The sequence below is a fragment of the Borostomias antarcticus genome (genome assembly GCF_949987555.1).
Source record: "Borostomias antarcticus genome assembly, chromosome: 19".
NCBI lineage: Eukaryota > Metazoa > Chordata > Actinopteri > Stomiiformes > Stomiidae > Borostomias > Borostomias antarcticus.
Genome location: NC_140252.1, coordinates 6,729,657 through 6,754,439, shown reverse-complemented (window position 1 = coordinate 6,754,439; position 24,783 = coordinate 6,729,657). Strand labels below are relative to the sequence as shown.

Genomic DNA, 24,783 nt, shown 5'->3' with positions numbered 1-24,783 from the left:
ACATCTATGTGTCAGTATTGCGTCATACTTATAGCGCCACCTATTGGTGAAACAGGAAGTCCTCATAACTCCTCCATACATTATCCAATTCGTCCGATATATCTCACGCTTCATGAAGGTTCTGTCCTGAACACATCTATGTGTCAGTATTGCGTCATACTTATAGCGCCACCTATTGGTGAAACAGGAAGTCCTCATAACTCCTACATACATTATCCAATTCGTCCGATATATCTCACGCTTCATGAAGGTTCTGTCCTGAACACATCTATGTGTCAGTATTGCGTCATACTTATAGCGCCACCTATTGGTGAAACAGGAAGTCCTCATAACTCCTACATACATTATCCAATTTGTCCCATATATCTCACGCTTCATGACGGTTCTGTCCTGAACACATCTATGTGTCAGTATTGCGTCATACGTATAGCGCCACCTATTGGTGAAACAGGAAGTCCTCATAACTCCTGCATACATCATCCGATTTGCACCAAATTGCTGACGCTTCATGAAGGTGGCCTTCTGAACCCATCTATGTGTCGGTATTGAGTCACACTTACAGCGCCAACTACTGGTGAAACAGGAAGTCCTCATAACTCCTACATACGTTATCCGATTTACTCAACATGTCTCACGCTTCATCAAGGTACCGTCCTGAACACATCTATGCTTCGGTATTGAGTCACGCTTAGAGCGCCACCTACTAGTGACAGGAAGTTTCTCTCAGTACTGCACACCGAAATAGCACACCCTTTAACGGCGCCACACCCCGACACGCGTGGGGTGCGAGGGCCCGCTCACTGCTGCTCGCAGCCCTAGTTAGGGCCCGAGCACTGGCGGTGCGAGGCCCTATTGAAACTCGAAGGATTATTATTATTATTCTTCTCCTTCTTCTCCTTTACTCCAAACAAATGCCTTTTAGGCGGCCTGAACATCGATGAAAACGGATGAAACTTTGCAGATACGTCAGTCCCGGTGAAAAATTTGATAATTCATGGGTGACGGAAATGGGCGTGGCAAAACGGCTCAAGAGCGCCCCCTGGAAAGTTTAAAATGGCGAGCCCCACCTTTCAGTTTGATGTAGGCTAACGAAATTCGGTGGGCATATGTATTTCATCGAGCCACACTTAAATGTCTCTTGGAGCTATACCCAACATGCAACAGGAAGTCCGCCATTTTGCTCTTAATGTGCCATTTTGTCCTTGTTTTGACCATTTCCATGCCTCGTACTTCGACGAACTCCTCCTACAGATTTCATCCGATCAACTTCATATCGGGTCAGCTTCATCTTAAGACCTTTGTGATCAAAAGTTATCAAAAAAATTGAGTTTTCACCAAACACCCTTGCCGTGGCGCCCTGCCAAAGTTTGACATTTCGCCATAAAACACGAAGTCCTCATAACTCCTCCATACATTATCCAATTTGTCCGATATATCTCACGCTTCATGACGGTTCTGTCCTGAACACATCTATGTGTCAGTATTGCGTCATACTTATAGCGCCACCTATTGGTGAAACAGGAAGTCCTCATAACTCCTCCATACATTATCCAATTTGTCCGATATATCTCACGCTTCATGACGGTTCTGTCCTGAACACATCTATGTTTCAGTATTGCGTCATACTTATAGCGCCACCTATTGGTGAAACAGGAAGTCCTCATAACTCCTACATACATTATCCAATTTGTCCGATATAGCTCACGCTTCATGACGGTTCTGTCCTGAACACATCTATGTGTCAGTATTGCGTCATACGTATAGCGCCACCTATTGGTGAAACAGGAAGTCCTCATAACTCCTACATACATTATCCAATCTGTCCGATATATCTCACGCTTCATGACGGTTCAGTCCTGAACACATCTATGTGTCAGTACTGCGTCATACTTATAGCGCCACCTATTGGTGAAAAAGGAAGTCCTCATAACTCCTACATACATTATCCGATTTGCACCAAATTGCTGACGATTCATGAAGGTCGCATTCTGAACACATCTATGCGTCCGGATTGAGTCACTCTTACAGCGCCACCTACTGGTGAAACAGGAAGTACTCATAACTCCTACATACGTTATCCGATTTACTCCAAATTGCTCACGCTTGATGAAGGTCGCATCCTGAACACATCTCTGCGTGAGCATTGGGTCATACAAATAGCGCCACCTACTGCTTACAGGAAGTCATCATAACTCCTACAAACATTGTCCGATTTACACAACATTTCTCAAGCTTCATCAAGGTACTGTCCTGAACACATCTATGCGTTTGTATTGAGTCACGCTTAGAGCGCCACCTACTGGTGACAGGAAGTTTCTCTCAGTACTGGACACCGAAATAGCACACACTTTAACGGCGCCACACCCCGACCCGCATGGGGTGCGAGGGCCCGCTCACTGCTGCTCGCAGCCCTAGTTATTCTTGTTCTTCTCCCCAAACAAATGCCTTTTTGGCGGCCTAAACATCGATGAAAACGGATGAAACTTTGCAGATACGTCAGTCCCGGTGAAAAATTTGATAATTCATGGGTGCCGGAAATAGGCGTGGCAAAACGGCTCAAGAGCGCCCCCTGGAAAATTTAAAATGGCGAGCCCCACCTTTCAGTTTGATGTAGGCGAACGAAATTCGGAGGGCATATGTATTTCATCGAGCCACACTTAAATGTCTCTTGGAGCTATACCCAACATGCAACAGGAAGTCCGCCATTTTGCTCTTAATGTGCCATTTTGTCCTTGTTTTGACCATTTCCATGCCTCGTACTTCGACGAACTCCTCCTACAGATTTCATCCGATCAACTTCATATCGGGTCAGCTTCATCTTAAGACCTTTGTGATCAAAAGTTATCAAAAAAATTGAGTTTTCACCAAACACCCTTGCCGTGGCGCCCCGCCAAAGTTTGACATTTCGCCATAAAACACGATGTCCTCATAACTCCTCCATACATTATCGGATTTGTCCGATATATCTCACGCTTCATGACGGTTCTGTCCTGAACACATCTATGTGTCAGTATTGCGTCATACTTATAGCGCCACCTATTGGTGAAACAGTACGTCCTCATAACTCCTCCATACATTATCCGATTTGTCCGATATGTCTCACGCTTCATGACAGTTCTGTCCTGAACACATCTATATGTCAGTATTGCGTCATACTTATAGCGTCACCTATTGGTGAAACAGTACGTCCTCATAACTCCTCCATACATTATCCAATTTGTCCGATATATCTAACGCTTCATGACAGTTCTGTCCTGAACACATCTATGTGTCAGTATTGCGTCATACTTATAGCGCCACCTATTGGTGAAACAGTACGTCCTCATAACTCCTCCATACATTATCCGATTTGTCCGATATGTCTCACGCTTCATGACAGTTCTGTCCTGAACACATCTATGTGTCAGTATTGCGTCATACTTATAGCGCCACCTATTGGTGAAACAGTACGTCCTCATAACTCCTACATACATTATCCGATTTGCACCAAATTGCTGATGCTTCATGAAGGTCGCATTCTGAACACATCTATGCTTCGGTATTGAGTCACACTTACAGCGCCACCTACTGGTGAAACAGGAAGTACTCATAACTCCTACATACGTTATCCGATTTACTCCAAATTGCTCAAGCTTGATGAAGGTCGCATCCTGAACACATCTGTGCGTCAGCAGTGAGTCATACTTATAGCGCCGCCTACAGGTCAAGCAGGAAGTCCTCATAACTCCTACATACATTATCCGATTTGCACCAAATTGCTGACGCTTCATGAAGGTCACCTTCTGAACACATCTATGCGTCGGTATTGAGTCACACTTACAGCGCCACCTACTGGTGAAACAGGAAGTACTCATAACCCCTCCATACATTATCCAATTTGTCTGATATATCTCACGCTTCATGACGGTTCTGTCCTGAACACATCTATGTGTCAGTATTGCGTCATACTTATAGCGCCACCTATTGGTGAAACAGGAAGTCCTCATAACTCCTACATACATTATCCAATTTGTCCGATATATCTCACGCTTCATGACGGTTCTGTCCTGAACACATCTTTGTGTCAGTATTGCATCATACTTATAGCGCCACCTATTGGTGAAACAGGAAGTCCTCATAACTCCTACATACATTATCCGATTTGTCCGATATATCTCACGCTTCATGACGGTTCTGTCCTGAACACATCTTTGTGTCAGTATTGCGTCATACTTATAGCGCCACCTTTTGGTGAAACAGGAAGTCCTCATAACTCCTACATACTTTATCCGATTTGCGCCAATTTGCTGACGATTCATGAAAGTCGCATTCTGAACACATCTATGCGTCGGTATTGAGTCACACTTACAGCGCCACCTACTGGTGAAACAGGAAGTACTCATAACTCCTACATACGTTATCCGATTTACTCCAAATTGCTCATGCTTGATGAAGGTCACATCTTGAACACATCTGTAGGTCAGTATTGCGTCATACCTACAGTGCCACCTACTGCTTACAGGAAGTCCTCATAACTCCTACATACTTTGTCCGATTTACACAACATTTCTCACGCTTCATCAAGGTACTGTCCTGAACACATCTATGCGTCGGTATTGAGTCACGCTTAGAGCGCCACCTACTGGTGACAGGAAGTTTCTGTCAGTACTGGACACCGAAATTGCACACCCTTTAACGGCGCCACACCCCGACCCGCGTGGGGTGCGAGGGCCCGCTCACTGCTGCTCGCAGCCCTAGTTATCATTATTATTCTCCTACCTTCTTCTTCCAAAACAAATGCCTTTTTGGCGGCCTAAACATCGATGAAAACGGATGAAACTTTGCAGATACGTCAGTCCCGGTGAAAAATTTGATAATTCATGGGTGACGGAAATGGGCGTGGCAAAACGGCTCAAGAGCGCCCCCTGGAAAATCTAAAATGGCGAGCCCCACCTTTCAGTTTGATGTAGGCGAACGAAATTCGGTGGGCATATGTAGTTCATCGAGACGCACTAAAATGTATCTTGGAGCTATACCCAACATGCAACAGGAAGGCCGCCATTTTGATTTTAATGTGCCACTTTGTCCTTGTTTTGACCATTTCCATGCCTCGTACTTCGACGAACTCCTCTTACAGATTTCATCCGATCAACTTCATATCGGGTCAGCTTCATCTTAAGACCTTTGTGATCAAAAGTTATCAAAAAAATTGAGTTTTCACCAAACACCCTTGCCGTGGCGCCCCGCCAAAGTTTGACATTTCGCCATAAAACACGAAGTCCTCATAACTCCTCCATACATTATCCAATTTGTCCGATATATCTCACGCTTCATGACGGTTCTGTCCTGAACACATCTATGTGTCAGTATTGCATCATACTTATAGCGCCACCTATTGGTGAAACAGGAAGTCCTCATAACTCCTCCATACATTGTCCAATTCGTCCGATATATCTCATGCTTCATGAAGGTTCTGTCCTGAACACATCTATGTGTCAGTATTGCGTCATAATTATAGCGCCACCTATTGGTAAAACAGGAAGTCCTCATAACTCCTCCATACATTATCCGATTTGTCCGATATATCTCACGCTTCATGACGGTTCTGTCCTGAACATATCTATGTGTCAGTATTGCGTCATACTTATAGCGCCACCTATTGGTGAAACAGGAAGTCCTCATAACTCCTCCATACATTATCCGATTTGTCTGATTTATCTCACGCTTCATGACGGTTCTGTCCTGAACACATCTATGTGTCAGTATTGCGTCATACTTATAGCGCCACCTATTGGTGAAACAGGAAGTCCTCATAACTCCTGCATACATTATCCGATTTGCACCAAATTGCTGACGCTTCATGAAGGTCACCTTCTGAACACATCTATGCGTCGGTATTGAGTTACACTTACAGCGCCACCTACTGGTGAAACAGGAAGTACTCATAACTCCTACATACATAATCCGATTTACTCCAAATTGCTAATGCTTGATGAAGGTCGCATCTTGAACACATCTGTAGGTCAGTATTGCGTCATACCTACAGCGCCACCTACTGCTTACAGGAAGTCCTCATAACTCCTACATACTTTGTCCGATTTACACAACATTTCTCACGCTTCATCAAGGTACTGTCCTGAACACATCTATGCGTCGGTATTGAGTCACGCTTAGAGCGCCACCTACTGGTGACAGGAAGTTTCTGTCAGTAGTGGACACCGAAATAGCACACCCTTTAACGGCGCCACACCCCGACCCGCGTGGGGTGCGAGGGCCCGCTCACTGCTGCTCGCAGCACTAGTTAGGGCCCGAGCACTGGCGGTGCGAGGCCCTATTGAAATTCGAAAGATTATTATTATTATTCTCCTTCTCCTTCTCCTTCTTCTTCTCCCCAAACAAATGCCTTTTTGGCGGCCTAAACATCGATGAAAACGGATGAAACTTTGCAGATACATCAGTCCCGGTGAAAATCGGATATTTCATTGGTGACGGAAATGGGCGTGGCAAAACGGCTCAAGAGCGCCCCCTGGAAAGTTTAAAATGGCGAGCCCCACCTTTCAGTTTGATGTAGGCGAACGAAATTCGGTGGGCTTATGTAGTTCATCGAGCCACACTTAAATGTCTCTTGGAGCTATACCCAACATGCAACAGGAAGTCCGCCATTTTGTTCTTAATGTGCCATTTTGTCCTTGTTTTGACCATTTCCATGCCTCGTACTTCGACGAACTCCTCCTACAGATTTCATCTGATCAACTTCATATCGGGTCAGCTTCATCTTAAGACCTTTGTGATCAAAAGTTATCAAAAAAATTGAGTTTTCACCAAACACCCTTGCCGTGGCGCCCCGCCAAAGTTTGACATTTCGCCATAAAACACGAAGTCCTCATAACTCCTCCATACATTATCTAATTTGTCCGATATATCTCACGCTTCATGACGGTTCTGTCCTGAACACATCTATGTGTCAGTATTGCGTCATACTTATAGCGCCACCTATTGGTGAAAGAGGAAGTCCTCATAACTCCTCCATACATTATCCAATTTGTCCGATATATCTCACGCTTCATGACGGTTCTGTCCTGAACACATCTATGTGTCAGTATTGCATCATACTTATAGCGCCACCTATTGGTGAAACAGGAAGTCCTCATAACTCCTCCATACATTATCCAATTCGTCCGATATATCTCACGCTTCATGACGGTTCTGTCCTGAACACATCTATGTGTCAGTATTGCATCATACTTATAGCGCCACCTATTGGTGAAACAGGAAGTCCTCATAACTACTACATACATTATCCAATTTGTCCGATATATCTCACGCTTCATGACGGTTCTGTCCTGAACACATCTATATGTCAGTATTGCGTCATACTTATTGCGCCACCTATTGGTAAAACAGGAAGTCCTCATAACTCCTACATACATTATCCAATTTGTCCGATATATCTCACGCTTCATGAAGGTTTTGTCCTGAACACATCTATGTGTCAGTATTGCATCATACTTATAGCGCCACCTATTGGTGAAACAGGAAGTCCTCATAACTCCTCCATACATTATCCAATTCGTCCGATATATCTCACGCTTCATGAAGGTTCTGTCCTGAACACATCTATGTGTCAGTATTGCATCATACTTATAGCGCCACCTATTGGTGAAACAGGAAGTCCTCATAACTACTACATACATTATCCAATTTGTCCGATATATCTCACGCTTCATGACGGTTCTGTCCTGAACACATCTATGTGTCAGTATTGCATCATACTTATAGCGCCACCTATTGGTGAAACAGGAAGTCCTCATAACTCCTCCATACATTATCCAATTCGTCCGATATATCTCACGCTTCATGAAGGTTCTGTCCTGAACACATCTATGTGTCAGTATTGCATCATACTTATAGCGCCACCTATTGGTGAAACAGGAAGTCCTCATAACTACTACATACATTATCCAATTTGTCCGATATATCTCACGCTTCATGACGGTTCTGTCCTGAACACATCTATGTGTCAGTATTGCATCATACTTATAGCGCCACCTATTGGTGAAACAGGAAGTCCCCATAACTCCTCCATACATTATCGGATTTGTCCGATATATCTCACGCTTCATGACGGTTCTGTCCTGAACACATCTATGTGTCAGTATTGCATCATACTTATAGCGCCACCTATTGGTGAAACAGGAAGTCCTCATAACTCCTCCATACATTATCCGATTTGTCCGATATATCTCACGCTTCATGACGGTTCTGTCCTGAACACATCTATGTGTCAGTATTGCGTGATACTTATAGCGCCACCTATTGGTGAAACAGGAAGTCCTCATAACTCCTACATACATTACCCAATTTGTCCGATATATCTCACGCTTCATGACGGTTCTGTCCTGAACACATCTATGTGTCAGTATTGCGTCATACTTATAGCGCCACCTATTGGTGAAACAGGAAGTCCTCAGAACTACTGCATACATCATCCGATTTGCACCAAATTGCTGACGCTTCATGAAGGTCACCTTCTGAACGCATCTATGCGTCGGTATTGAGTCACACTTACAGCGCCACCTACTGGTGAAACAGGAAGTACTCATAACTCCTACATACGTTATCCGATTTACTCCAAATTGCTCATGCTTGATGAAGGTCGCATCTTGAACACTTCTGTAAGTCAGTATTGCGTCATACCTACAGCGCCACCTACTGGTGAAACAGGAAGTCCTCATAACTCCTCCATACATTATCCGATTTACTCAAGATGTCTCACGCTTCATCAAGGTACCGTCCTGAACACATCTATGCTTCGGTATTGTCACGCTTAGAGCGCCACCTACTGGTGACAGGAAGTTTCTCTCAGCACAGGACACCGAAATAGCACACCCTTTAACGGCGCCGCACCCCGACACGCGTGGGGTGCGAGGGCCCGCTCACTGCTGCTCGCAGCCCTAGTTAGGGCCCGAGCACTGGCTGTGCGAGGCCCTATTGAAACTCGAAGGATTATTATTATTATTCTCCTTCTTCTTTACTCCAAACAAATGCCTTTTAGGCGGCCTGAACATCGATGAAAACGGATGAAACTTTGCAGATACGTCAGTCCCGGTGAAAAATTTGATAATTCATGGGTGACGGAAATGGGCGTGGCAAAACAGCTCAAGAGCGCCCCCTGGAAAGTTTCAAATGGCGAGCCCCACCTTTCAGTTTGATGTAGGCGAACGAAATTCGGAGGGCATATGTATTTCATCGAGCCACACTTAAATGTCTCTTGGAGCTATACCCAACATGCAACAGGAAGTCCGCCATTTTGCTCTTAATGTGCCATTTTGTCCTTGTTTTGACCATTTCCATGCCTCGTACTTCGACGAACTCCTCCTACAGATTTCATCCGATCAACTTCATATCGGGTCAGCTTCATCTTAAGACCTTTGTGATCAAAAGTTATCAAAAAAATTGAGTTTTCACCAAACACCCTTGCCGTGGCGCCCCGCCAAAGTTTGACATTTCGCCATAAAACACGAAGTCCTCATAACTCCTCCATACATCATCCAATTTGTCCGATATATCTCACGCTTCATGACGGTTCTGTCCTGAACACATCTATGTGTCAGTATTGCGTCATACTTATAGCGCCACCTATTGGTGAAACAGGAAGTCCTCATAACTCCTCCATACATTATCCAATTTGTCCGATATATCTCACGCTTCATGACGGTTCTGTCCTGAACACATCTATGTTTCAGTATTGCGTCATACTTATAGCGCCACCTATTGGTGAAACAGGAAGTCCTCATAACTCCTCCATACATTATCCAATTTGTCCGATATATCTCACGCTTCATGACGGTTCTGTCCTGAACACATCTATGTGTCAGTATTGCATCATACTTATAGCGCCACCTATTGGTGAAACAGTACGTCCTCATAACTCCTCCATACATTATCCGATTTGTCCGATATGTCTCACGCTTCATGACAGTTCTGTCCTGAACACATCTATGTGTCAGTATTGCGTCATACTCATAGCACCACCTATTGGTGAAACAGTACGTCCTCATAACTCCTACATACATTATCCGATTTGTCCGATATGTCTCACGCTTCATGACAGTTCTGTCCTGAACACATCTATGTGTCAGTATTGCGTCATACTTATAGCGCCACCTATTGGTGAAACAGGAAGTCCTCATAACTCCTACATACATTATCCGATTTGCATCAAATTGCTGATGCTTCATGAAGGTCGCATTCTGAACACATCTATGCTTCGGTATTGAGTCACACTTACAGCGCCACCTACTGGTGAAACAGGAAGTACTCATAACTCCTACATACGTTATCCGATTTACTCCAAATTGCTCAAGCTTGATGAAGGTCGCATCCTTAACACATCTGTGCGTCAGCAGTGAGTCATACGTATAGCGCCGCCTACAGGTCAAGCAGGAAGTCATCTTAACTCCTACATACATTATCAGATTTACTCAACATTTCTCAGGCTTTATCAAGGTACCGTCCTGAACACATCTATGCATCGGTATTGAGTCACGCTTAGAGCGCCACCTACTGGTGACAGGAAGTTTCTCGTTATTATTATTATTCTCCTTCTTCCGAAACAAATGCCTTTTTGGCGGCCTTAACATCGATGAAAACGGATGAAACTTTGCACATACGTCAGTCCCGGTGAAAAATTTGATAATTCATGGGTGACGGAAATGGGTGTGGCAAAACGGCTCAAGAGCGCCCCCTGGAAAGTTTAAAATGGCGAGCCCCACCTTTCAGTTTGATGTAGGCGAACGAAATTCGGTGGGCATATGTATTTCATCAAGACACACTAAAATGTCTCTTGGAGCTATACCCAACATGCAACAGGAAGTCCGCCATCTTGCTTTTAATGTGCCATTTTGTCCTTGTTTTGACCATTTCCATGCCTCGTACTTCAACGAACTCCTCCTACAGATTTCATCCGATCAACTTCATACTCGGTCAGCTTCATCTTAAGCCCTTTGTGATCAAAAGTTATCAAGAAAATTGAGTTTTCACCAAACACCCTTGCCGTGGCGCCCCGCCAAAGTTTGACATTTCGCCATAAAACACGATGTCCTCATAACTTCTCCATACATTATCAGATTTGTCCGATATATCTCACGCTTCATGACGGTTCTGTCCTGAACACATCTATGTGTCAGTATTGCGTCATACGTATAGCGCCACCTATTGGTGAAACAGGAAGTCCCCATAACTCCTCCATACATTATCGGATTTGTCCGATATATCTCACGCTTCATGACGGTTCTGTCCTGAACACATCTATGTGTCAGTATTGCATCATACTTATAGCGCCACCTATTGGTGAAACAGGAAGTCCTCATAACTCCTCCATACATTATCCGATTTGTCCGATATATCTCACGCTTCATGACAGTTCTGTCCTGAACACATCTATGTGTCAGTATTGCGTCATACTTATAGCGCCACCTATTGGTGAAACAGGAAGTCCTCATAACTCCTACATACATTATCCAATTCGTCCGATATATCTCACGCTTCATGAAGGTTCTGTCCTGAACACATCTATGTGTCAGTATTGCATCATACTTATAGCGCCACCTATTGGTGAAACATGAAGTCCTCATTACTCCTACATACATTATCCAATTTGTCCGATATATCTCACGCTTCATGACGGTTCTGTCCTGAACACATCTATGTGTCAGTATTGAGTCATACTTATAGCGCCACCTATTGGTGAAACAGGAAGTCCTCATAACTCCTCCATACATTATCCGATTTGTCCGATATATCTCACGCTTCATGACGGTTCTGTCCTGAACACATCTATGTGTCAGTATTGCGTCATACTTATAGCGCCACCTATTGGTGAAACAGGAAGTCCTCATAACTCCTGCATACATCATCCGATTTGCACCAAATTGCTGACGCTTCATGAAGGTCACCTTCTGAACACATCTATGCGTCGGTATTGAGTTACACTTACAGCGCCACCTACTGGTGAAACAGGAAGTACTCATAACTCCTACATACATTATCCGATTTACTCCAAATTGCTCATGCTTGATGAAGGTCGCATCTTGAACACATCTCTAGGTCAGTATTGCGTCATACCTACAGCGCCACCTACTGCTTACAGGAAGTCCTCATAACTCCTACATACTTTGTCCGATTTACACAACATTTCTCACGCTTCATCAAGGTACTGTCCTGAACACATCTATGCGTCGGTATTGAGTCACGCTTAGAGCGCCACCTACTGGTGACAGGAAGTTTCTGTCAGTACTGGACACCGAAATAGCACACCCTTTAACGGCGCCACACCCCGACCCGCGTGGGGTGCGAGGGCCCGCTCACTGCTGCTCGCAGCCCTAGTTATTATTATACTTCTCCTTCTTCTCCTTCTTTACTCCAAACAAATGCCTTTTAGGCGGCCTGAACATCGATGAAAACGGATGAAACTTTGCAGATACGTCAGTCCCGGTGAAAAATTTGATAATTCATGGGTGACGGAAATGGGCGTGGCAAAACGGCTCAAGAGCGCCCCCTGGAAAGTTTCAAATGGCGAGCCCCACCTTTCAGTTTGATGTAGGCGAACGAAATTCGGAGGGCATATGTATTTCATCGAGCCACACTAAAATGTCTCTTGGAGCTGTACCCAACATGCAACAGGAAGGCCGCCATTTTGCTTTTAATGTGCCATTTTGTCCTTGTTTTGACCATTTCCATGCCTCGTATTTCAACGAACTCCTCCTACAGATTTCATCCGATCAACTTCATACTCGGTCAGCTTCATCTTAAGCCCTTTGTGATCAAAAGTTATCAAGAAAATTGAGTTTTCACCAAACACCCTTGCCGTGGCGCCCCGCCAAAGTTTGACATTTCGCCATAAAACACGATGTCCTCAACTTCTCCATACATTATCCGATTTGTCCGATATATCTCACGCTTCATGACGGTTCTGTCCTGAACACATCTATGTGTCAGTATTGCGTCATACTTATAGCGCCACCTATTGGTGAAACAGGAAGTCCTCATAACTCCTCCATACATTATCCAATTTGTCCGATATAGCTCACGCTTCATGACGGTTCTGTCCTGAACACATCTATGTGTCAGTATTGCGTCATACGTATAGCGCCACCTATTGGTGAAACAGGAAGTCCCCATAACTCCTCCATACATTATCGGATTTGTCCGATATATCTCACGCTTCATGACGGTTCTGTCCTGAACACATCTATGTGTCAGTATTGCATCATACTTATAGCGCCACCTATTGGTGAAACAGGAAGTCCTCATAACTCCTCCATACATTATCCGATTTGTCCGATTTATCTCACGCTTCATGACGGTTCTGTCCTGAACACATCTATGTGTCAGTATTGCGTCATACTTATAGCGCCACCTATTGGTGAAACAGGAAGTCCTCATAACTCCTGCATACATCATCCGATTTGCACCAAATTGCTGACGCTTCATGAAGGTCACCTTCTGAACACATCTATGCGTCGGTATTGAGTAACACTTACAGCGCCACCTACTGGTGAAACAGGAAGTACTCATAACTCCTACATACATTATCCGATTTACTCCAAATTGCTCATGCTTGATGAAGGTCGCATCTTGAACACATCTGTAGGTTAGTATTGCGTCATACTTACAGCGCCACCTACTGCTTACAGGAAGTCCTCATAACTCCTACATACTTTGTCCGATTTACACAACATTTCTCACACTTCATCAAGGTACTGTCCTGAACACATCTATGCGTCGGTATTGAGTCACGCTTAGAGCGCCACCTACTGGTGACAGGAAGTTTCTGTCAGTACTGGACACCGAAATAGCACACCCTTTAACGGCGCCACACCCCGACCCGCGTGGGGTGCGAGGGCCCGCTCACTGCTGCTCGCAGCACTAGTTTTGATTGATATTGAGATCACGATTATTTAACACGATTATTCATTGATTTTTTTTTTTTAATCAAAAGTTTTAACATTTTCTTAACAAATTTTCTTAAATCAAATCATTGACTTTGATAACAATTAATTTATTAAATGTTGACAGTGGCTTTTCTTTTTAACAATGTTCTTTGGATAAGATACATTTCTCCCATGGGAGACAAATAGTGAACCTTGACCTTGATAAATAAATTAATAAAAGTGCCAAAACTGATAAATAAAGAAGCTTCAAAGCACCGCCACCACCACAGAAGAAGACTACCTCGAAAAAATAATTTCACTAGGACAGAACGCGTCTCAATAATTTATTTAATGGTAGCGCCGAGGCTTCAAAACCCAGCATTTGTTAAAATAGACCCTTTTGCTTAGGTAAGTGACGTTTCATGTTTATCTGACACTTGTAAATATGAGCGCCTCTCCTAACTAGGCCGACACCGATTTATTTTGACGGCAAAGTGAATGGACCGGCAAAGGACCGTTGTCTGACATGAGCGAACGGAATGCGACAACGGGACTGAGAAGGGCTACTTTGAGGGGCAGCTACGACTGCGTAGCAAATTTTACACACCGTGTCAACTTGGTCCAAATCTGTCTCTGCGAACCCAGTGTTTCCACACCACTGACGTTGTTTTAGCTCTCTTGTCCACCTCTCTTTCTGCTGCCATAATCTTCTTCTTGTCGTGTTTTTTCCGAGAGGAGCATGCGTGCGCCTTGCTTGACAACTCGTCTCGCTTTGAACTAAAGTGTTTGTTTTGGGGCTTTGGGGGGTGGGGGAGGGGTCAAGCACAGTATAGCTCTGCAGTGTAGGGTGCACTTGATTTGTGCAAAATCGTTTTATGGCGATTATTTTGTTTTAATGATCGTTGACAGCCCAAATCTTAATCTAGATTAAAATCCGATTAATCGAGCAGCCCTAGGCCAAGGGCTAGAGCTAAGGGGGGTATTGGGATTGGTCCATAGTCTTCATTAGGACCAATGCACAGGATGAAGTGTGTGGGAATAGTATAGTCTTCATTAGGACCAATGCACATGATGAAGTGTGTGGGAATAGTATAGTCTTCATTAGGACCAATACACATGATGAAGTGTGTGGGAATAGTATAGTCTTCATTAGGACCAATGCACATTATGAAGTGTATGGGAATAGTATAGTCTTCATTAGGACCAATGCACATGATGAAGTGTATGGGAATAGTATAGTAGGAGAGGATGAGAGCTCGTATGGTGAGAGCTCCTATGGTGAGCAGGTTATTATTGTTTATTGTTGTTGGCAGTAGGCCTTGCTAACAAAAACATATTTTAAAATGTTTGTTGCGCTCCTAAATTTCTTTCTGTGATCCTAATTTTTTTCATTTAGGAGCACATGATAACACAAAAATATTAGCTTAGTGCCCTGGGATCTGCATTCTTCCTGGCCCTGAACAGTCTCGGCCTGTCTTTATTAGACGGCAGCATCTAGAAGGAAAGAACTGACCTTGAAACATCAAAAGCTATACCAAAACATTCGATTATAGCATTATTATTTGTTCATTATTTGGACTGTAACCAAACAAAAATCAATGACAATGACCTGTGTTGCTATCATTGAATCATGAATTCAAGAAAAAAAGAAAGAAAAAAAAGATGGGAAATATATAATTATGTTATTAATATAATATCACTCAACTCAATGCTTAAAAAGCTACAAATACTACTACTGTACATTCTGGATAATAGAGGACATGTCCTGGGTAACTGAAGATGCTTTTATCCAGGGAGGACATATCGTTATCCAGGAAGGACAAAAAAACATATTTCCCGCCAAAACCTGGCCATAGCATGGCCTACTGTAGCTAACTATAACTTAGTCTTCAACACATCAATGTCATATTTCACATGAAATGGGCAGTTTTTAAATAAAAACATTATACATGTTTTATTAGTGTTATCCAGGAAGACGCATGATATTGCGACATAATGTACCAGTGACCGAAAAGGTCAAAATCTCAACATTTCTAGAGACTTACTGACCTTTTCACTTGTCTTTTGGGTCCTTCAGAATCTTCTGGATGATGCAATAACTTGTCACATTACTATACAAATGAGTTATTGGTAATTGAGTATTTTTAATGTCTGTTACCCAAGAAAGACATTAGGGAAATCCAAATATGGGGACAAAATTTTCTTGTGCAAAAATGTAAAAAAGCTTAGTATTGTTACTATATTTGTAGGTATCATTGCAGAAATCAACACAATTATGCCCAAATAGATAATCAATGCCTTTATTAATATTTGTGACATTTTTGGCATATTTCTATATTTAGATTAAGCCGGGAAGTTACCCAGGAAGGACAGTTTAGTACTTTTGAATTCAATAACTCCTTAAATTGTAATTTCTTACAATTAATACTCATATGCCTAAGTAAATAGGGGAGAGTTGAGTAACATAATGTAGAGTTTTAAAATGTTTATTTATTTTTATATTATAAATATGCTTCGGACACCAGGTTCATAAAGTTTATATATAAACTTTATGAACCTGAAATGGCTTTCATTCTTACTCCTGTATGAGAGCAAGCTTAGTTCGCCTCAGTCTTTTTTTGAGTTGTCGTTCAACACTGATGATTGATGTCATTGGGGTCATCAGATTCTGGATGAACTGAAGAGGAAGTACCAGGAAAAAAAGATCCAGTACGAGAGCCTGGCGTCGCTGGATGACATGCAGAACAAGATGGAGGAGCTGCTGAATCAGATGGCCTGGGCTGTGGTGAGATCAGCATATCACCATATCTGTTATTTGTAGCCACTTATAGTTTGTAGTTCTTACTTGCCTGTTTGTAGTTCTTCTAATTGTTCAATTAGTAATTATTTAGAAATGATGTATGTCTTTTTTCTTATTCATCTTATTGTAGTTCTTACAGTTGTGGTCAAAAGTTTACATACACTTGTAAAGAACATGTATGTCATGGCAGTCTTGAGTTTCCAATAATTTCTACAACTCTTATATTTCTGTGATGAAGTGATTGGAGCACATACTTCTACAAAAACATTCATGCAGTTTGGTTCTTTTATGAATTTATTATGGTCTATTGATAATGTGACCAAATCTGCTGGGTCAAAAATATACATACAGCAACATGAATTAACAGTGATGTAGAAAGTTGTCAATTAAATTAGCTTTGTGCCATGGTCTCTTAACTTCTTGTGAGAGATTATGATTGACTACAGCTGGTGATTTCTCTGAGCTATTTAAATAGGGCTCATTTGATACAATCATTAGACTCAGCCACAAACGCTACAATGGGGAAGTCAAAGGAGCTCAGCATGGATCTGAAAAAGCGGATCATTGACTTGAACAAGTCAGGAAAGTTACTTGGAGCCATTTTAAAGCAGCTCAGGTCCCAAGATCAATTGTGCAAACAATTGTTTGTATGTATAAAGTGCATGGCACATCAGGAAGAAAATGCAAGCTATCACCTGCTTCTGAGAGAAAATTGGCCAGGATGGTCAAGTCAACTGAATACCACCTAAAAGCAGGTGTGCAATGAATTGTAAGCAGCTGGAACACAGGTGTCAGTGTCCATAATCAAGCATGTTTTACATCGCCATGGGCTGAGGCTGCCGTCCAAGAAGGAAGCCCTGGCTCACATTGCCGCAGTCAATCTTCCGAAGCAAAGCTCACCTTAAAAGATATTTGCATTTTCATGTTTTACTTACATTTCAAAAGTTGAACGTGATGGCTTTACAATGTATTTTTAAATTGTTCTCTCGTTGCGCTGACAAACTCGCCCCAGTTAGTTTCAAATAATTTTCATCAGTTTTATTTTATATTATTTTCGTTTGAATCCGTTGAACTCCTGCGCTATATTCTCTAATCCACCTACACTAGATTCTCTACCCAGCGTTCCTAGCAACGGCTACCATGTAAACAGGAAGAAGACAGACCGTTGGCCTAGGCTGTGCAAAGATGGTTAAAACAAAAATAGTAACTACTGAAAATGATTGGAAATGAACCGAGGAGAGTTTGTCAGCGCAAAGAGGGAACAATTTAAAAATACATTGTAAAGCCATCACGTTCAATTTTTTGAAGTGTAAGTAAAACGTGAAAATGCTAATATCTTTTCATGTGAGCTTTACTTTGGAAAATGGATTGCGATAATGTGATATAAGTTGGATGACTAGTTTTAGGAGATCAAATCATATTTAGACCGGTATGGTCCTTTAAGGCTGGACTGAAGTTTGCTGCTTATAAAGAAAAGGCCTTCTGGAGGAAAGTTCTGTGGTCATATGGAACAAAACATTGGGGTGTTTGGTCACAAAGACCAGAAATATGTTTGTAGGAGACAAGTTGAGGCCTTTAACCCCAAGAACACCATGCCTACAGTCAAGCATGGTGGTTGTAGTATTATGCTCTGGGCCTGTTTTGCTGCCAATGGAACTGGTGCTTTACAGAAAGTAAATGGAATAATGAAGAAGGAGTTAAAAGGAGTTTGTGTGTGTGTGTTTCTGAGTCCGTGAGTTCAGTCCGTGTGTGTGTGTGTGTGTGTGTGTGTATGCCTGAAGGCCTCTGGCTGAGGACTCGGACGGAATGTCTTAGCGATAACAGCAGGTTGCTATGGAGACGTCCTCGATCAGCCTCAAGACCAAAAGTCAACAGGAGTCCATGGGGAGGGAAGGGAGGAGGGGGGGGGGGTGCAGCGCCTCTTTAGCCTGTGAATCTTCAGGGGAGTTTGGGCGAAACGGCCTTGACGGCCGGGTGGGACCCAAAGTTGATTAGATGTTTGGGTTAGGGAGAAGAACAACAGATTCAATGGTCATTCCTCTCTGTAACAGTCCTCTCTATGGAGCCTGGTCCTCAGCTCAGCCACGTCGCCTTGCATAGCCATGAGTTTCTCCAACAGGGTATCAATCTTACGGTTCAGTTCAGAAATCACCACAGGTAGATTACTCACTGCTCTGCCCAGCTCCGTTAGCATGACGTGCACCCTTTGGGCTAGGGTGGCTGCCATCTTCCCAATTCTTCGATAGACCAGGGCAATGCTCAGTCCGAGGAGCAGATGTCCTGTTATCATTAAGGCAAATAGGTAAATGTCTTCAATGTCCTCTATGGAAAGGAGCGCAAGGCACAGAACCTGCCACTTGTCCCACGCGTCCTTGGAGTAGCCCGCGGCAAAGGTCCCGTCTGGGCACATAGGTTCCCCTGGTCCTGAGTTTAGTATTGAAAAGATTTTGTCGATTGCGTTGAGAGACCAGCTTATCAATACCATTGTAGATGTGTAGATCAATCCGCAGAGGGGATTCAGGAAGCGGAACTACTTACGGTAGCTATTGTTATTGTTTATGTTGCTAGGCTACCTAGTTTGCGGAAGTTTACACACGTATGTGCTGCGACTAAATAGTTCTATGCTAAATGTTTAAAAAAGCCTTTCCAGATGAACTAGAATCTTACTTTATGGCAAATTATATGTCAGAATGCCAACTAACACCTCGGTGAGTTTCTTGTCTTTGAAATTGAGAGTTTAACATGTTTTTTGAATGATTTTTCACTGTGCCCACCCACATCCATTGTATGACCAAAACGGTGGTAGAGCAATTATCAGCCTTTCTCAAAAGTGCTAGTTTTGTCAACGTTTTGATCTGAACCATTGTATATGATCATAAGTAACCTTAAAACAGGGCTAAACATGCATTTTCCCTTTACTACTCCTTTAAGAAATGAAAGGAAATAATTCATCTCTGCATTGCCTGAGTAGGAGCAAAACAGTAATTTAGCCAGCTTGGTAATGGTAAACTATACCTAGGTAATGTAGCTAGCTAACGTGGCTGATGTGATAGCTTGCCACGAGGCCGCTTGATTTAGCTAATGTATATTTAGCTGGCTAACGTTAGCTAACTTGATAGCTTGCCAGCGATTCCTGGAAAACAAATCTTGGTGGTGTTAGAGAAAATATTGTTTAATTGGAATAGCAGACGAACTCCAAGGTGTACTCACTCACAAAATAATCTGAGGGCTCCCTATCCTATGCTATGAGCATGCAGCACTTCTAAACTGACTGACTGACAAGCGGAGCGAAAGTGAAGAGTACCCAGGCCAGTGAAAGTGATGACGCAACAACATTTGAAACTTGAAAAAACAGTAACTAAAATGAATTGTTATTCATTTTAATAGTGGACATGAGATGGCTACATTCTTTTAACAATAAAGAAAAAATGTAAAAATAAATTAAATGTTGATGATAGATGTGCCAGGGTTGAGCTCCAGCTGATGACGTTTGGGAACCTATGTGCCGGGGCTGAGCCCTGGATAGCCCTGGCCCAATTTAACCCCTGCTAACTTCACCACCTAAAGGGAAGTGCATACAGAAGGTAATGACTTGTCCAGAAACAGAAGTTGAACCAATTACAGCAAAATAGCTACTGTTACAGGAATCATCAGTGTAACTGCTTTAGCCACTGACCGCTACCATTAATGATATGGAAGCTGCTGCTAGTTGTTGTAAGCTCATGAGTTAACTGGCTATCCCACTCTTATTGTGGTGGATTAGCATTGGAAGCATTGGAACTGATGTGTCCAGGTGACAAGACCTATCTTAATTTATCAGACATTATTTCATGTCATTTCAATTCACAGCTACATTGTATTTCAGTGGCATGACTAGCTTCTGTCCTACCAGTCCTAAACAGAAACAAGCCAGCCACGCACATAAGCCAGGCTGGACCTGGCCTGGTTGACCAACAGATTTGGTCACATGTTCTGAAGACCCTTAATAAATTGACCAAATAACCAAACTTTTTTGTGACAAAGAAGTAATTTCTTTTGTGACAAAGATATATGTGCTCCAATCACTGTCACAGAAAAATAAGAGTTGTAGAAATTATTGGAAATTTAAGACGGCTATGACATGTATACATCACAACTGTATGTATTTGTTTGCAGTTCTTCCCTTTTGTAGTTGTGTGTCTGTTGTTCTGAGCTGGTGTCCTACTCTGGTAGGACATTTATAGTTTTGTTTCTGGTGTTCTGAACGGATGTCCTACTAGGTGAATGAGATGGAGAAGGAGCTGAAGCCCCTGAAGGAGAAGCTGGAGGCAGAGGAGAGGTCCACCATCAAATATGACCAGAAGGTCGATGAATGGAAGGTACTACAGCATAATATACACACATATCAACCTTGTTTCTCTTCAGTTACAGGGAACGGCCCCTATTTTTATTTGTGTATAATCCAAAACTGTATGCATTTATTTACATGTTTTACCACTTCAGTTGAAGTGAAAGTCCACTGTGTGTTTTGGCACTTGAGAGCCCTTAGTGACCTTTGACCTTGCAGGGTAAGGTGCTGCAGACGGAGATGAAGTACAAGCAGATCCATGAGCAGCTGGAGGGCATCACAGTTAGGGTGCAGCAGCTTCAGCCCCAGTGTGCCCTGCTGAAGGCCGAGGTCCAGACCAAGAACCAGTCCTACAAGGCTGCAGAGGTGAGGGCCAATGATTCATTAACCACTAGGGGTGGGAATCTGTAGTGTTTGCAATTCAATTTCAAAACAACTTTCAATTATTTACAATTATCAATGTGATAGATTATAATTTTCAAGGACTTTTCCACCATTTTGCTACAGAAACCCATTAAATACAACTCAAAAGCAAAATTATTGCACTTATGCTGGTCGGCCAGCAAATGTACAACATTTTGAACAATGAACACCATGTCTGTAAAACTGCAAAAAACGGACTGGAAATCTAATTGGGTGAAAATGGGCTAAAATCCGAAAATAAATTTAGGGAAAAATATCTGGGGGGGGGGGAGAACAGAATTTGTGAATCAATTGATAATCGTAGAGAATATTATTGCAATTTTCCTACCACCTCTACTTGGCACAACCAGGGATGTGATTTTTCCGGATTAAACCGGAATTCTGGATTTTCCGAACTGAAAATGTGATCCGATGAGCGGCCAGAGGATGGCAGAAAATGTTTCCATTCCAAGTAGCCTATTTACGAAGACATTTGGTTTGCGTTCAGCTCAAGCTCATCATGCCCAATTCCGCACCTGCTGCTTAAGCCTTCACGTTACCTCAGTTGCACACTTCTTCTGCAAGTATGGCGGAAGGCAGAGCTGCAGAGACTTTTCCGCCTTCTTAGAGGACAGTAAACTTTTAGCTCAATGCATGTGAGGACTTTGGAATGGGTGTACTGTAAATGTCATGGTTTAGCATGATAATAACATGTCAATAATGTTAACTGAAGCTTTCAGTGTAACCTACTTTTGTAAAAATGCTACATACGTGCGCATAGCGTTCAGTTTCACTCATTTTTGTATTGAAAGAAATGAGGAACAGTCAATGGAGAAAAAGTGTATGAGTGATTAAGTGAATGAGTGAGAGAATGATGATTTCAATTGAACATTTTCAGCATACTTTAACAATACAGTGATAATACTGATAAGATAACCATGGTAATTTTTGTCACTATAAAATATATGAAATATACTGTTACATTCCTATAAAGGATACTAGTGCAAATATTAAAATCAGTGTATGATGAAATGGTGCCAATAGAATGTGCCAGAGGGCTTCTACGGCCAAAAATGTTCTCTGGGGTAGCTTGTCCCTGGACCCTGCTAGCTGGCTCTGTATATTTTCCTGCTTTTTTTCCTTTGCCAGTCACATGCCTGCACAACCAACAGAGCTAAAAATCCACACAGATTAATCATTATACCTAGTCTGGGATTAAGAGGCCCTTGTGGTAGAGAAATATGTTTTAATCTAAGACTAGGCTTTACCTGCGTATGGTAAACTGCCCTACTTCAGCAACTGTTTATAGCCATAAAAAACCCAGAGCAACCAAACCGAGAACTCAGGTCGAGAGGAGAACAATTATCTCTGCTTCTCTTCTCCAGGCCAGCGTTCACAGGTGCAAGACCAACCTGAAATACCTGGAGAAGGACAAGGACCAGCTTTCCAGGAGAATCGATGAGCTCAAGCTGATGTAATAACTCTTCCCCTCATATTTCCTTCCTGACACACATCAAATAAAGATTCAGCTTTTATTCAACCTCTCTCTTTCTCCCTCGCTCTTGCTCCCTCGCTCTTGCTCTCCTTCTCTCTCCCCTCTTCCAGCATCAGTCAAACGACAGGTGCAGAGAGCCAGGTGCGTGCCAAGCGTATTGAGAAGCTGCAGGCGGATCTCGATGCCCTCAACCTCCAGGTCTCCACCCTGGACCAGCAGATCGACCAATACCAGCAGGCCGTGGCCCGGGCCAAGGATGAGCTTGACAAGATGAGGTGGGGCCACTCTCCAAGAATGCACCCCTAAGAAATACAACCATATGTTTTTTTATTTAACCTTTATTTAAAGCTCAATGATAACTTTTTTATGGTACAATATTCACCTTTACTTGCTATTAGTTTATGAATTGGCCTTAGCAAGACCCCAAAAACCATTTTCGTGACATGAGACTGCATGAGACCATGTGAATTTATTATTTTAGAATTTCGGTGTACTGGCTAGTACACTGGCGGGAAATCTTGTGGTGGAAATGGAAGTGACACGTTTTGCGTGTCACAATATCAGGAAGACAACAACAACAACAAAATTCCTAGGTACTTGCATTGAGATACAGATCAATGTCAGAGCCCTGAAAATTAGTGATGGATGGGATGTTTACAGGCTTGTATTTTGCATTTGAAAACATGTCTAGTTTTGTCAGTATTCAAAAGTTCTATGTAACCCTAACCCTATAGTAGCTAGACTATGCCCACTGAAAAAGAAAAACAATGTGCTTACCTGCAGCCAATCAGAGTCCAAGTGCTACTATATAACACCGCTGTGTCCAGCGATCACCTTCCAAAAACTTTCAGCTCGACACGAAGTTCGCTCAAAAGACGTTGGTGCCGGCAGCTCCCCGTTCCGGCTGACTGCTCAACATCAAGATCTCTGCTGCTGCAGTGACCTGGATGAAGGCGACGGCCATGACATGTGCTTTGCTTGCATGGGACCGCAGCACACTCAGTAAGGCCTCACGCCCATTCCTGCCTGCCCAGTGTGATTATAGCTGCCTGCAGCTGAAGAGGATGCACCAGGCTCAATTCTTTGCTGAACATCCTCCACCAATCGAAGACGCCCTGTCGGTCTGTGCGTATGACTGAGAGGCAGACAACTTTGCTGGAGAGATTGACGGTGTTAGTGGCATCGTCAGCAGGCAGCAGCCTCTCCCAAGATTGAGTTACAGCAGGATGCAGCAGTTCGGTACTGTCCTGACCAAGACTTGCTGGTCCCATTGTGAAGACTTGTGTTTTGGTACCTTGTGTGAGAGCAGTAGTGTCTACGCATCTACGGCAAGAGAAATGACCAACCACGTCAAAAAAGGGGAATCTTGTCAATGAGTCAGGCTGAGGCTCAGGTTACGATGACGCCCTCGCTCCTACTTGCATCCTGAAGCCGGCGCTCCTCTGCCGGCTGCTCACACAGCAGCTCTGCCCGCCCTCTCTTTCGGGAGTGCGGTGCATAGCTGTTCTGGTATGCAGCGTGTGAAAACTGGGACTACAACGGTTTCTAAGAGAAGCGCTGCTCTAGGTGCTTCACCGCTCCTGCTGTCATCTGGTTCAGCAGCGATCTTGCCTATTCCCTTGAAAGTGGGGAATGCGAGGTCCAGCTGTTTCGGTTGTATGGAATGTAGGAGCTAGGGTCAGGCGGTTATTACCATCGCTCTGGCTACCTCAGCACAACTGGGAATGATTGTTACAGACGCTCACACAGCGCCTCTGCCTTTTACCTTACCGGTTAACATGGAGCCTAGCTGGAAGGTTGTGAGGGCTAGGTTGACGGAGGTTCTACCACTGCTCTAGCTACCTCT

The 24,783-nt window shown here is 43.1% G+C and overlaps 1 protein-coding gene across 1 annotated transcript in view; it reads left to right on the top strand.

The window, feature by feature from the left end:
- The window catches only part of LOC311321323 (structural maintenance of chromosomes protein 6), an 85,956-nt gene that overhangs the window by 43,260 nt on the left and 17,913 nt on the right, over positions 1-24,783 (top strand). The window contains exons 9-13 of the mRNA XM_084453274.1: positions 16,579-16,698; positions 20,973-21,071; positions 21,260-21,406; positions 22,828-22,916; positions 23,048-23,212. Coding sequence (XP_084309400.1) covers positions 16,579-16,698; positions 20,973-21,071; positions 21,260-21,406; positions 22,828-22,916; positions 23,048-23,212 — 620 coding nt within the window. The remainder of the gene's footprint in view (positions 1-16,578; positions 16,699-20,972; positions 21,072-21,259; positions 21,407-22,827; positions 22,917-23,047; positions 23,213-24,783) is intronic.